General features: G+C 37.9%; 1 protein-coding gene across 2 annotated transcripts in view; it reads left to right on the forward strand.

Annotated features, from left to right (window-relative positions):
* Rnf17 (ring finger protein 17) overlaps positions 1–14112 on the forward strand; it is a 99072-nt gene that overhangs the window by 39729 nt on the left and 45231 nt on the right. For both annotated transcript variants that reach the window (XM_090342429.1, XM_090342430.1), the window contains exons 13-16: positions 231–420; positions 1971–2139; positions 4449–4639; positions 5959–6100. In XM_090342429.1, the coding sequence (XP_090198555.1) occupies positions 231–420; positions 1971–2139; positions 4449–4639; positions 5959–6100 (692 nt within the window). The remainder of the gene's footprint in view (positions 1–230; positions 421–1970; positions 2140–4448; positions 4640–5958; positions 6101–14112) is intronic.

The following is a 14112-nucleotide window of genomic DNA, read 5'->3' on the forward strand; positions in this document are numbered from 1 at the left end:
TCATGAAGCATGGTTCCTCACTGTAGTGGTTGTGTTCTTTGTGCTTTTATCTCCTCAGTTAAGTTGTAAACTTTTGTGTAACACTTATAATAATATATTCTATTGTTATTATATCATTGGTGAAAACATTAAGACTTAGTGAGCTATACTGTGTGTTTTTGAAAGTTAGAACGTTATTAGATGTCTTTCTTCATAAACATTGATAATGATTTGTCTCCCACATTATTTAGGTGCAAGAATATTTATCAACAGTATTGAAAATGGAATGTGGTGTCGAGGAACTATCACTGAATTAATTCCAATAAAAAGTAAAAATACTAGAAAACCTTGTAGTCCAACCAAGTTCTCAGTTCATGAAGTTGCCCTAATACAAATATTCATGGTAGATTTTGGAAATTCTGAAGTCCTAATTGTCAGAGGGTATGATCGTTTGTAATTATTTTGTGTTCCTGGCATGTTTAGAGGCATTTGGGAAATGGGACAGTAAAGAATGGAGAAAATGAGAAAATATTGAAGAATAACTTGTCATTTTTCTAAGGCATACAACTTTATTTTAATGGAGCACTCCATATATTATACTACCAAATAAGGAAAATTGTATTATTGATATATATTGCTAAATGAGAAGCTTGGAAAGGAACTTTTTACAGAGCATGTGCTAATGTAGAGTTGTTTCTTGACTAAATTGTTACGGATAGTGTGATTAGATAAAAGTTTTAATCATATTACTTTTTCTAGTTATTCAAAAAAGTTTTTCTAGTTTTTCTAAGATTTTCTAAGAAACTGAAATCAGGCCAGGCTCTGTTGGCTCGTGCCCATAATCCTAGCTACTCAGGAGGCTGAGATCTGAGAACTGTAGTGCAAGACCTGCACAAAAGCAAGAAACTCTGAGTCTCCACAGTTTTCCGCCAAAAATCTAGAAGTGGTGTTCTGGCTCTAAAGTGGTAGTAAAAAAGCTCAAGGCAGCACCCACGCTCTGAGTTCAAGGTCGGCCTATAGCCAACCAAAAAAAAAGTGGCACAAGTGGCTTACACTTATAATCGTAGTATTTAAGAGGCTGAGATCTAAGAATCATGTTATGAAGCAAGCCAGGGAAAGAAAGTTTGTGAGACTATCTCCAAGTAATCACCAAAAAGCCAGAAATCAAGATATGATTCAAGTGGTAGAGTTCCAGCTATGACCAAAAAAGCTTAAGAGGCCGTGGTCAGGCCCTGAGTTCAAGCTCTAGTACCAGCACAAAGAAAAACCTGAAATGGTTCTATAGTAAAAAGTATTGTCTATAACTTTATTTAATGGTCATAGCTTAATCATCAAATTTAAACTAAATGAGTTTATGAATGTATGGGTTTTCGAATATAGTTGAGATTTCTTTTTTTTTTGCCAGTCCTGGGGCTTGAACTCAGGACCTAAGCACTGTCCTTAGGCTTTCTTAAGGCTAGAGCTCTTTCACTTGAACCACAGCACCACTTCCAGTGCATGCATATATATATATATGTATATGTATATGTAATATGGTACAGAGGAATCAAACCCAGGTCTTTGTGTATGCTAGGCAAGCACTCTACCACTAAGCCAAACTCCCAGCCCAAGATTTTATTCTTAAGTATAAAACTTTCCTTTTTTGGGGGGGCCAGACCTGGGACTTGAACTCAAGGCCTGGGCACTGTCCTTGGTCTTTCTCAGGGCTAGTGCTCTTTCACTGGACCCCCAGTGCCACTTGTGGCTTTTTCTGTGTATGTCGTACCGGGAAATTGAACCCAGGGCTTTGTGCATGCTAGACAAGCACTCTACCAGTAGGCCATGCTCCTGGCCCCAAACCATATGCTTTCAAAGTCTATGTAATGATGAGCTTGGAGTATAATTTTCTAGATAATTTAAATTATCCTTAGAGATGATATCTTCTAAGGACAAAGATCAATTTCAAAGGTAGAATTGTTATTTTCAATAAATAATATTTGAATTTTTCCTAGAGTTGGTGATACTTACATGAGACCAGAACATGTTACTGCACAGCATATTACAGTTAATGATTTATGTCTGGTTCTAAGGAAATATGAGCTGCATAATGAAGAGCTGTTGAAAGACATCCTACCCTTAGCACATTCATGCTCCTTGAAAGATATTGTTCCACATAATTCAGTAAGTGAGACGATTTTTTTTCTACATGTATTTACAATGAGATTTTTTTAGTAAGATTCAATGAACTAGTCATCTTGATAGTTTGCATAATGAACTATTGTTATCAGTGAAAGAGGAACTGAGCTGTAGCTTCCATCATTGAAAATATTAATAGAAAATTAAGTTGAATAAATATGTTCCTAAATGTAGATGAAATATCAAAGTTAACTATATTTTGGAGTCAGTTATATAGAGAAAGAAGTTTAAAGTATGGTATCATGGGTATTTCTAAACATTTCCTGTTCCCATGCCATTTGTTCATTATTTGTTGTCTATATTACATTCTGCCTTGAGTGTCTGTGCCCGCAGAAAAACTAAGCTCCTTGGAAACTGAAATTGCTCGTAACAATGTACAGTATTACTATGAAATCTGTGAAAGCAGGAGCCTCTATCTTCACTCTTCCTCATATTCCCACACTCAGTAGATTCTTACCCTCATAGTAATCATTCAAAGCATGTTTGTGAAAATGAAGAAATGAATAAAAAAACATGATCAGAAATAATAGCATTGATTTTTTTTCCTCTCAAGACAGTGGCATTTGTTTCTTTTCTTTTTTTTTTTTTTTTTTTTTTTTTTGTGAATCAAGGTCTCACTGTGTAACTGTAGCTGGTCTGGAACTTTCTATGTTGACCAGACTGTCTCAAACTCGGGCTTCTCTTCCCTCAGCCTCCCTAGAAATGGAATTGTACTTGTATGCCACAAGACCTCACTTGCATTTTCTGGGTTTTTTTTTCATAAGGAATTTGTGGGTTTGTTCATTAAAATTTGCATTACATACACATTTAAATGCTTAAAGATCAATTTAAAACTTTATTGGTGAAAAATAGTGTATATATCACATAGTACTTATAGTAAATCTAGATTAACAGGTGATTATTGTACTATAAACTTACATGTTATTACTTTTTGAATTCTTTATCACTTCAGAAAACATTGTGTAGTGTTTTAAAATATAATTTTCATGTTAATATTTAAAAGTGAAAGTGCTTAGTAGTTAAAAGTGAAAGTGCTTAGAAGTACCCTGAAACTGTTTTCAAAGTATGCATAACACGTTGTATATGTGTAAAGACTGAGTCTCAGCTGTTTTTACTCTTTTGTTTTCTGTCCCTTTGAATATTTTGGAGAGAGGACCTTGTTATATACCTTAGTCTACCCTAGTGTTACACCACTGTACCCCTCCTCCCCTCCTCCTCCTCCCTCCCCCTCCTCCTTCTCCCTCCCCCCCTCCTCCTCCCTCCCCCCTTCCTCCCTCTTCCTCCTCCCTCCCCCTTCCTCCTCCTTCCTCCTCCCTTCCCCTTCCTCCCCCTTCCTCCCGCTCCCTCCCTCCCTCCTCTTCCTTCTCCTTCTCCCTCCTCCTCCTCCTCTTCCTCCTCCTCTTCCTCCTTCTCCTCCTCCTTCTGAACAGACCCTCATGCTTGTTAATTAGGTGCGCTGCCCCTTTGACCCTGCTTCCACCCTGTCTTTTCCATTATTTTCAAGAGTCTCACTTTGTGATTGGGTGGCTTATACTGCCAGGTTCGTACTTGCTCTTTCCCATGCTAATGACAATGACAGGTACTCACCAGGGCACCTGGCCATTTGTTGAAAGAGTCTTGTGAATTTTCGTGAACTGGCCTCAAACTGCCATCCATGATCTCTACCTCAAGAAACTAGGATTACAGGTATGAGCCAATACCCAGCTCAGTTTCTTTTATTATTTATTTATTTACTTATTTATTTTTTGCCAGTCATGGGAACTGAACTCAGGGCCTGAGCATTGTCCTTGGACTTCTCAAGGCTAGAGCCTCAGCACCACTTCCAGCTTTTTTCTTTGTATATGGACTGAGGAATCAAACCCGGGTCTTCGTGCATGTTAGGCAAGCACTCTACCACTAAGCCAAACTCCTGGCCTTGTTTATTTTTTTTAAGACAAGATCTCAGTATGTGTCCAGATTTACTTCATATTTTCTTTATTGTTTCCCAAGTATCAAAATTACAGGTATATGCTATCTCACTTGAGTTTAACTGTTTCTTTTTTATATTTTTATTATCTTTAGTTGTACAGAATGATCTCTTTCAACACATCACTTTTTAACTATAATGCTTCTTTATCAGTGTAATCCCTTTTATTGTTTTCCCTCATCCTTCCCAACCCAATCCCTGTTTCTTCAAGTATGGGATTGGTTCAGTGTCTTTGCTCTAAGTTGTAGACTAGTAAGTATACCCAGACGCTATAACATTAGAGCTAATTATAAGTACACATAGATTAAGAATTTTACTTCTTTTCCAGAGTGAAGGCTGGGAAGAGGAAGCAAAAGTAGAGTTTTTGAAAATGGTAAATAACAAGGCTGTTTTAATGAAAGTTTTTAGAGAAGAGAATAATGTACTTATTGTAGATCTACAGAAACCACCAACAAATAAAATAAGCAGTGATATGCCGGTATCTCTTAGAGATGCATTAGTTTTTATGGAACTAGCAAGGTAAGTAACTTGTTGGGATTAAACATTCTTCAGTATTACAGCTAAAAACGGGAACAACAGGTTTTACCTTGAAAAACTATGGGCTCTGAAGTAAATTTCAACATACCCTTAGAGGCTACCAGTATTCCAAACAGGATTTCTAGGTCTAGTTGTGAACATTTCACTGTTAATTTGATGTAAAAGAGGAGATAATTTAAGATAGCTTAAAATAGAGAATGTGTCTAGGTATTGAACATTTATTAGGCTCTTGATATATTCACAAGCAGCTCCTTAGAGTTCTAGGTATTATAATGTAACTGTTCCAAATTTAAATTAAGCTTCAGAATGATACCATGATCACTGTTTTATAATTAGTGACATTAATGTCAGAAACATTAATACATTAGCTTCCTTTTCCTTCATTTCTGAGGAGTAAAAAGTAAGATGACATAAATAACCAACTAGAAGATGCTAAATTAACTTTGTGGTGGAGAATGTCTTGTGACATGCACTCCCAGATTGCATCACCAGCGCATCTTCTGGTAGCCGCAGCAGTCCCTGCTTTATTTAGCCCCTACCCCACCCTTCTAGGGGCTCGGCTTTCCTTGAGTTTGGAGGTCTGCCTGGAAGGAGGGGAGAGTAACACCATGTGTGCTAAAATAACTTTGCCATTTTTAATAAAGCACCAAAAGTGGCCAGGAGTTTGGCCTGGTGGTAGAGTGCTTGCCTAGCATGCACGAAGACCCGGGTTCCATTCCTCAGTAGCACATACATAGGAAAAGCCAGAAGTGGTGCTGTGGTTCAAGTGGTAAGGCTCTAACCTTAAGAAAACCCAGGGACAGTGCTCAGACCCTGAGCCCAAGCCCAGGACTGGCCAAAATAAAATAAAAATAAGACACCAAAAACGTTACCTCCTCCCCTTCAAAAAAAGAACATGCTAACTTTCAGTCATGGGTGATTACATGACTCTAGAAACCACCTAAGAAGGTCTCAGCAAAAAAATAAAGATAATGTCCAGGATCAGAAAAGCTCCTTGGCTGGCCTAACTGAGCACATATCATAGACCACAGATATCAATGCAGTCAATCCAAAGTTAGAGTAGAAACAGTACTTTTCAGTTCAGAAATGTCTTGACACTAGTTAGAAGGCTAATTACTGAGTTCTTGTTGAGTTTGGTTTGATCATTAGAAACAGTACCAGGAAATATAATGTTAGAAATGTTAGAAATGGAACTATTTTTAGTAAATGAATCTGTATATTTAGGCTCTCCTTTCTTCAGATCAAGTCACGAAGAGAACAGACTTGAAGAAAATGACTTTTGTTTATTACGCTTTTAATAGGTTTAGGTCACAATCACCAAGAAGTCACAATGAAAAAAATATGACTTTACCCTATCATCCGCCTATCTTGCCTAAAGAAATGACAGATGTTTCCGTTATGGTTTGTCATATAAATAGTCCTGCGGATTTCTATCTCCAATTGGTAAGTAATATTCCTTTGAGATTAAAAAAATTTAGATAATATGTGTAATGAGAATAAATGCCCAAAGTGAATTTTTTTTTTTTTTGCCAGGCTTGGGCTTGAGCTCAGGGCCTGAGCATTGTCCTTGGACTTTCTCAAGACTAGAGCTCTACCACTTGAGCCTCAGCACCACTTACGGCTTTTTTTTTCTATGTATGTGGTACTGAGGAATCGAACCTGGGTCCTTTGTGCATGCTAGGCAAGCACTCTACCACTAGGCCAAACTCCCAGCCCCCCAAAGTGAATTTTAGCTAGAACAAATAAGGCCAAGAGTGGTCTAAGGAACTGCAAGTTTAAACTGGAAGTCCACAAGATTCATAGCAAGAAAGAATTCTTTATGCTTTAAGTTAGTGAAATGGTGAAGGGAAAGAACAATGGATGATAATGTACAAATGTTCTTGCTAACCTTCTGAAATCTAGAGACTAGGAAAGCTCATAGAGCTCGCAAAAGAAAGTCAAATCTTTTAACAATGATATAATAATTTACTTATAGTTAACTTTTACTGACACTTATTAATGCTAAGTAGTCTTCTGAATTTAAACTCTCAAAGTAGATTTAAGGTTTTTCCACATTGAACTGGGGCTGATAGGTTTGTTTAGATAGCTAATAACAATAATTAGTTCATAATCTGTTTTGTATGAACTGACTCATCCTTTATCAGTTAGTCTTTAGACTGTAGGGCTTTATGCCAATTCACTTAATCATAAAAGGCCAGGAGCCAGTGGCTCGTTCTTATATTAGCTATAGCTAATACAGAAGTAGAGCTTCTGGCTTTTTGGTAGTTGCTCAGAGATGAGACTGATAGACTGACCAATGTAGCTTTGAACCATGATTCTCAGTTTCCCCAAGACCTTCATAAGTTACTACTTTTTTCACTTTTTAAAAATTATCTTTAAGGGCCAGGAGTTTGGCCTAGTGGCAGAGTGCTTGCCTAGCATGCACAAAGACCCAGGTTCCATTCCTCAGTACCACATTCATAGGAAAAGCTGGAAGTGGTGTGTGGTTCAAGTGGTAGAGCTCTAGCCTTGAGAAAGTCCAAGGATAGCGCTCAGGCCCTGAACACAAGCCCAGGACTGGCAAAAAAATATTTTTAAATAGTTGCACAAAGGAGTTGCCATTCCATAAGGCAGTTTATGAATATAGTGCATCTTAATATCAGTGCTCTCAACATTCCCACCCACCCGTCCCCATCCACTTCTCTCCTCACTTTTCTTAATTTTCTGGAAGATGAATTGAATTTCATTCTCCTCACCTTCTCTTCATTCATCCCCTCCCCCCTTGACCTTACTTCATCCTCTCAAGTACCTGTTTCCTGGTGTTCCTTTTGTGTGCTTTTTATGTAATCAGTTGTAAAGCACAAACTAAAGAAACAGCATAGACGATTGCAAAACAAGCAAAATCAACAAAGAACACACTTCAGCTAGAGACCCCTTGAGAGGTGAGCAGTGATGGCTGAGAGTTGGGCACCAAGGTGTGGAATAAGTGTAAATCTAGACTTCATTCTTAAAAGAAAAATACCACTGGAACTGGTAAGATGAAAGCTTACAAGATCTAGGGAAGAAGATGAGTAAGCAGAGCTGGAGATGCTCTTTTATTCCGTTGCGGTGGTCATTTGTCTCCTCTTGTTCTGTGGTCTGTGTAATTACAGTCCGTTGATAATGCATTGTGAAATGAAGCAAAAGATGCCTCCTTGGTTCTTTTGGCTCTGTTGGATTGGGTTCTTTTGTGTACATGTTGAAAACAGGTTAAAGTGTGTGTGAAAATACTATCATGAAACATGTTTGTAGGCCAAAGCAGAATATACATAACAAAACAATATTACAGGTGTTTCAGTGGGTACATCAGCATGCTAAGGTGTATCTGAAAGGGAAGGGGATACAAATTTGTTAGAAAATTTCATATGTAAGCTTAGAATAAAAACCAAATGAAATAAAAATATTCAGATCCTAGAAACCTAAAGTAGAGCTACACAGAAATATTGCAGAGAGATGGGAAAAAAGTATCTACTGAACAAACACTAATCAAAAGAAATTTTGCTTGGTGGTATTAATAACAAAGTAGAATTTATGAAAAAAGCACTAACAAATGTATTTTGAGACTACATTGCTTGTTACTGCTTTTTATTTTGTAAGTGTGTGCCAGAACTGAGGCTTGAATTTGGGACCTGGACATTGTCCTTTAGCCTTTTCACTCAAGGCTAGTATCCTACCACTTGTGCCACAGCTCTACTTCAACTTTTTGGTGATAACTTGGAGATAACAGTCTCACAGACTTTTCTAGAGTAGCTTTTTAAAAAATATTGTAGAGCCAGAAGTTTGGCCTAGTGGTAGAGTGCTTGCCTAGCATGCACGAAGACCGGGGTTTGATTCCTCGGTACCACATACATAGAAAAAAAAAAAAAAAGCCGGAAGTGATGCTGAGGCTCAAGTGGCAGTTCTTTCTTTGATGAGTACCTGTCTGGTTTTGGGATGAGGGTTTTGCTGTCTTCATAGAATGAGTTTGGCAAAGAGCCTTCGCTTTCAATTTCATTGAAGAGTTTGAGGAGTATTGCTGTGAGCTCTGATTTGAAGGCCTTATAGAATTCAGCTGTGTATCCATCAGGTCCTGGGCTTTTCTTGGATGGGAAGTCTTTTATTGCCATTTCTATTTCAGTACTTGAAATAGATCTGTTTAGTTGGATTAGGTCTTCTTGGTTCAGTTTGGGTATGTTAATATTGGCTAGAAATTTATCCATGTCTTCTAGATTCTCAAATTTGTTGGCATAAAGGTTTGAGAAATATTCCTTTATGATGCTCTGGATCTTGGTAATTTCTGTCATGATATTTCTATTCTTGTCATGATTTTGTTGGGTGTGCTCCCTTTTTTTTTTGTAAGACTGACTTTTTTAGTGTATGTGACATGGAGGAATCAAACTCAGCGCTTCATGCATGCAAGGCACTCTACCACTAGGCCACACTCTCAACCCCATGGACTTTGATTCTTTTGAATATATACTCAATAATTTACATGGCTAGATCAATATTTTGATAAAATTTCCATACCAATTTTCATAAGTGGCTGGACTAATATTAAATAAGTGTTTCCCCTAACCCTGTCAGCATGCATCCTTGACAAATTGTTGCTATTTGTTTTCTTGACTAGAGTAACATGGAATCTAGTGTGTAGTTTCAATTTATATTGATGGCTATGGATGTTGAATATTGTTATTAGCCATTTGTATTTCTTTAGTTCATATACTCATTTGTTGTTTGGATCATTTGTTCTTTGGTTTAATTTTTGTTTGTTATATATTCTGAATATCAATCGCATGTTGGATGAATTCTGACAAAGATTATCTCCCATTTAAAAGTTTGTCTTTTCTCTCTTATTTTGATGTTCCAAAGCTTTTTAATTTGATGTAATTTATTTTTTATTCCTGTTCCTCCTCAGATTTTGGAATTCTTTTTGGAAAGTTATTGCCTATGTCTGTATTGTAGTGTTTTCCTAGTGTTTCTTCTAGTAATTCCTAAGAAATCTAATTTTGTATAAGAAGAGAGATAGGAATCTAGTTTGTCTTCTATATATTTAGCTATCCAGTTTTTCCAGTCATCAGAGACTGTGTCTTTTTTTTCCAGTATGTTTTGGCAAGAAGTATGTGCTTGGACTTACTTGTCTTTTGTGAGTCTTCTATCAGTTGGTCTTTGTGTAGTGTTTTTATTCCATTACTCTGCTGGTTTTGTTACTATGGTCACAATGAAAGACCTTCAGGTACCTGATAGGAGGAAGAACTCTGAAGATTTCTGAGAATGATCTTTAAGTCTCTTTTTCCACTGTCCCGATTTTAATATCTGGGTTTTTGCTATCTTTTGTTATCATTTGTTTTGTCTGGTTTTTGTGCTGGTAGTAGGGCTTGGACTCAGAGCTATCCCATATCTTTTCCTTTGTTTTCCCCCCCAAGGTTGGTGCTCTACCACTTGAGCTACAACTCTGCTGGTGAATTAGAGATGAGAATCTTACAGACTTCTGCCCAGGCTGACTTCAAAGTATATGCTTCTTAAATCTCAGCCTCCCAAATAGTTACGATTAAAGGTGTGAGCTGTGGGAGCCTGACTCTTGCTTTTCTTTTATCCTGTCTTAGCAAGCTGTTTCTTAGTTACATCCTTACATGCTTTTTGTTTATTCTTCCTTGACTATTAGTAAGACTGAAGTCAGCCACTAATGTTCTACCACAGCCTGAATGCTTTGCTGTTTGGAATTTTCTTCCTCCAGATAAACTAGCCCATCTTTGTTAACACCTTATATAAAGTCCCAGGGCATGCAAGTTGTTGTCTATAGTCAAACAAAATGGCATGCTTTCCAGTTTTCAATAGAATCCTCATTTCTATCTGAGGTATTTCCTAGACTCTTTGTCTTGAGAGTCCTCATCAAAATTACCCTTATCACTCCACTTAACAGCATTCTACCTTTATCAGTCCACTTAACAACATTCTGCAGTTCTCTAGCCTTAGTCCGTCTGAGTCTACTGTCCTCTGTCTGTGAACCAGTTCCAAAGACGAGTTTACATTTTTAGGCATTCACTTATAGCACTAGTGCCACTTCTTAGCATCACTTTCTCTATTAATTTCCCTCTTCATTTCCCCTCATATTTAAAGAGATCTATTAGACATGGACACATAATTATGAAAGATACTAGTCCTTTTTGCTGAATATAGTACCACAGACTAGCTGAGTTATAAAGAAAAGTGCATTTTGTCTCACAGCAGGAGATACAAGATGAAAAGGTTTCATCTGGTGATCCTTCTGCTGCCAGTCCCAAAGTGATATAAAGCGAGAGGAAGGGAGCATGCGTGTGCCTCCTCTGTTTGTCCCGTCCTATTTCTTATGTAAACATCAGGAATCAGTCATGAGAACTCCACCCTTATGACCTTAACAAAATATTCAAGTCCCTTACAAAGGCCCATCTCTAAACATCATAGTTGTATTATGTCGTTGCCCTTTCAGTACTTGTAACACATTAAACCTTGGAAGACCATGTCCAAACTGCTGTGTCACCCGAGCACTGTGCCACTTATAAACTCTTGCCATGGGCATCTGAGTTCATGGTATCTTCTGTAGCTTTTACTACCTGTTGCCTACCCCTTTCCTTACTTGTTCATTTTTGGTCCGTGTTAATTTAGAATACATCTTGAGGCCAGGTGTTTGGCCTAGTAGTAGAGTACTTGCTTAGCATGCACAAAGACCCGGGTTTGATTCCTCAGTACCACATACATAGAAAAATCAGAAGTGGTGCTCTGGCTCAAGTGATAGAGCACTAACCTTGAGGAAAGCCTAAAGACAGTGCCCAGGCCCTAAGTTCAAGCCCCGGACTGGCAAAAAGAAAAATGAGCATCTTGCATTAGCCCTGCAGATACCCTCCTAGACAAATTCCATAATTTACATAGTAGGTAAGTGTATTGTGTCTGGTTCAAGGAAAGGAACAAAGAATTGTACTGCCACTACTCAAAACCAAGACTGTGATATTCTCAGAGAGGCCTAGCTACTCAGGAGGCTGAGATCTAAAAATGGTGATTCCAAGTCAACCCGGGCAGAAAAGTCCATGAGACTTTTATCTCCAATAAACCACCAGAATCAGCCAGAAGTGGAGCTACAACTTAAGTGGCAGGGCGCTAGCCTTGAGCAAAAGTACTCGGGAACATTACCCAGGCTTCAGATCCAGGACATATTCTCTTTCTCTCTCTGTCCCTTCCTCCCTCCCCCCCTCTCCCTCTCCCTCTCCCCTCCCTCCTTACCCTCTTCTTTCTCTCTCCCTCCCCTCCCTCCCCCCTCCCCTCTCTCTCTCTCTCTCTCTCTCTCTCTCTCTCTCTCTCTCTCTCTCTCTCTCTCTCTCTCTCTTTCCCTCTCCATCCTTCCCTCCTCTCCTTCCCTTTCCTTCCCTCCCTCCCCCTCCACCCTCCTCCCCACTCCTGGACTTATAAATGCCATAAACTTTTGACTACTTTTCTAGGATCTTTATAATGTTCAGACAAATTCTGTGTTTGAATAAGAACTTGAGAACTCCCTAATCAATTTTGGTATCATTTCTCTCCTGAATTTTTATTGTTCCCTTTGATTATTATTGGAAGAATATTAAACTCACAAAGTTTTAGAAAATCATACATTTTAAAATAATTTAAATGCAATAAGAAGACATACATAGCATAGGTATAGGGGAGGGCAGGGCAGGAAAATGGCAAATATGAGGCCAGCCTAGGCAGAAAGACTGTATTTCAAAGATAAAATACAAAGTAAAAGAACTGGACCATGCTCAAGTAGTGGAGTGTTTGCTTAGCATTGTAGGCCCCTGGTTCAGTCCCCAATACCACAAAGAAGTTGGGGGTGGGAGAAAGGGGGAATATAGAAATTCAGAATATTTCTGTTTGCATCATTATATTGAAAAAAGAATGCTGCCTCATTTTCCCCATTTGAGAGTTTAATATAGATGTAGTTATATGTATATATGCATACATATATATTTTTTAATCAGTTGTAGGGCTTGAACTCAGGGCTTGGATGCCATTTGGGAGCTTTTTTGCTCAAAGCTAGTGTTCTACCACTTTGAGCCACACCTCTCCTTCTGGTTTTCTGGAAAGTAACTAGAGATAAGAGTCTTACAGGCTGACTTTGAAACATGATCCTCAGATGTCAGCCACCTAAGTAGGATTACAGTCATGAGCCACTGATGCCTGACAAGGTTAATATTTTTTTTTTTACTTTAATGATAGATATTTGGAGAGCTAATTAAACATACTTGATTTTGGGAAAAGAATATTTTAAGACTATCAAATAACACCATCTAGTCAAGCATTGAGTAATTTAATAAGCCCTATTGTATTATTGATGTAAGAAAGAATCATCAATGTATTTAAAAACTATTTAGTCAATGATTAAAATCAGACATGAATGACAAGAAATTGGACATTGTTTTCATATCAGGGTAGCAATACATGAATTAGTTGGTGATCAGAAATGAAAAAAACATAACTGTATAATGAGAAGTCCAAATTATCACCCCAATCAATAGATGAATTTTAACACATGAAAAACCAATTAGCCAGACTGACTAATAGGCTCTCATCTGCAATCTTTTTTCTAAGGGAGCTAGAAACCAGGAGTTATCACAGTTCAAGGCCTATTCGACTGGACCCTACGTCAGTGAAAAGCTGAGGGTGTGTACCTGTAATCCCAGCCATGTGGGAGACAGAAGTAGGAAAATTGTGGTCCAAACCAGTTAGGGCCAAAAACTAAAAACAAGAAGGGCAAGAAGATGGCTCAAGTACTAGCAAGTACTAGGCACTGAGTTTAGACCCTAGCTCTAGAGAAAAGCAATCTTAAAGTATTAAATCTGAATTGCCACAACTTGTGAGCTCTATAATAGTTTAGCCAAAAAGGCTTGACATAGATTCATAAAACCTTTGGCTATAATATTTACCTTTGGGGACATTCATCAGGTAGCTCCTGCTCAATGGAAAATCAAGCTAAATAACAGTGTGATGATAGTCACATAAATTCAGAAGATAACACATTCTTCCTAAAAATAGCCAGCTCTTGAAGACTACAATGTTTTAAACAACAGTGTTATAAAACAAATAGCTAGAAATAATTCCTAACTGGAATCTTCCAGTTAGGAAAAAATGGACTATACTCTAAAAGTACTAGTTGAACAGTTATTGAAACAGGAAGAGTAACAGTTGATAGGAAAACATTTCTTACTAAAGTATATGTATAGTTTAAAGGTACAGTATATGCATAAAGTATAGAGAATAAGTAGATAGACTGGGATCATGCCTTAGTGGTCTGGCATGCATGAAGCCTTGGGTTCTGTTCCTCAGTACTACATACAGAAGTGGTGCTATGGCTCAAGTGGTAGAGTGCTATCCTTGAGCAAAAGAAGATCAGGAAAAGTACCCAGGCCCTGACTGGCAAAAAAAAAAAAAAAAGTAGATAAACACTAAGT

Source organism: Megascapheus bottae, chromosome 11, assembly GCF_031878675.1.
Source record: "Megascapheus bottae isolate mThoBot1 chromosome 11, mThoBot2.hap1, whole genome shotgun sequence".
Lineage (NCBI taxonomy): Eukaryota > Metazoa > Chordata > Mammalia > Rodentia > Geomyidae > Megascapheus > Megascapheus bottae.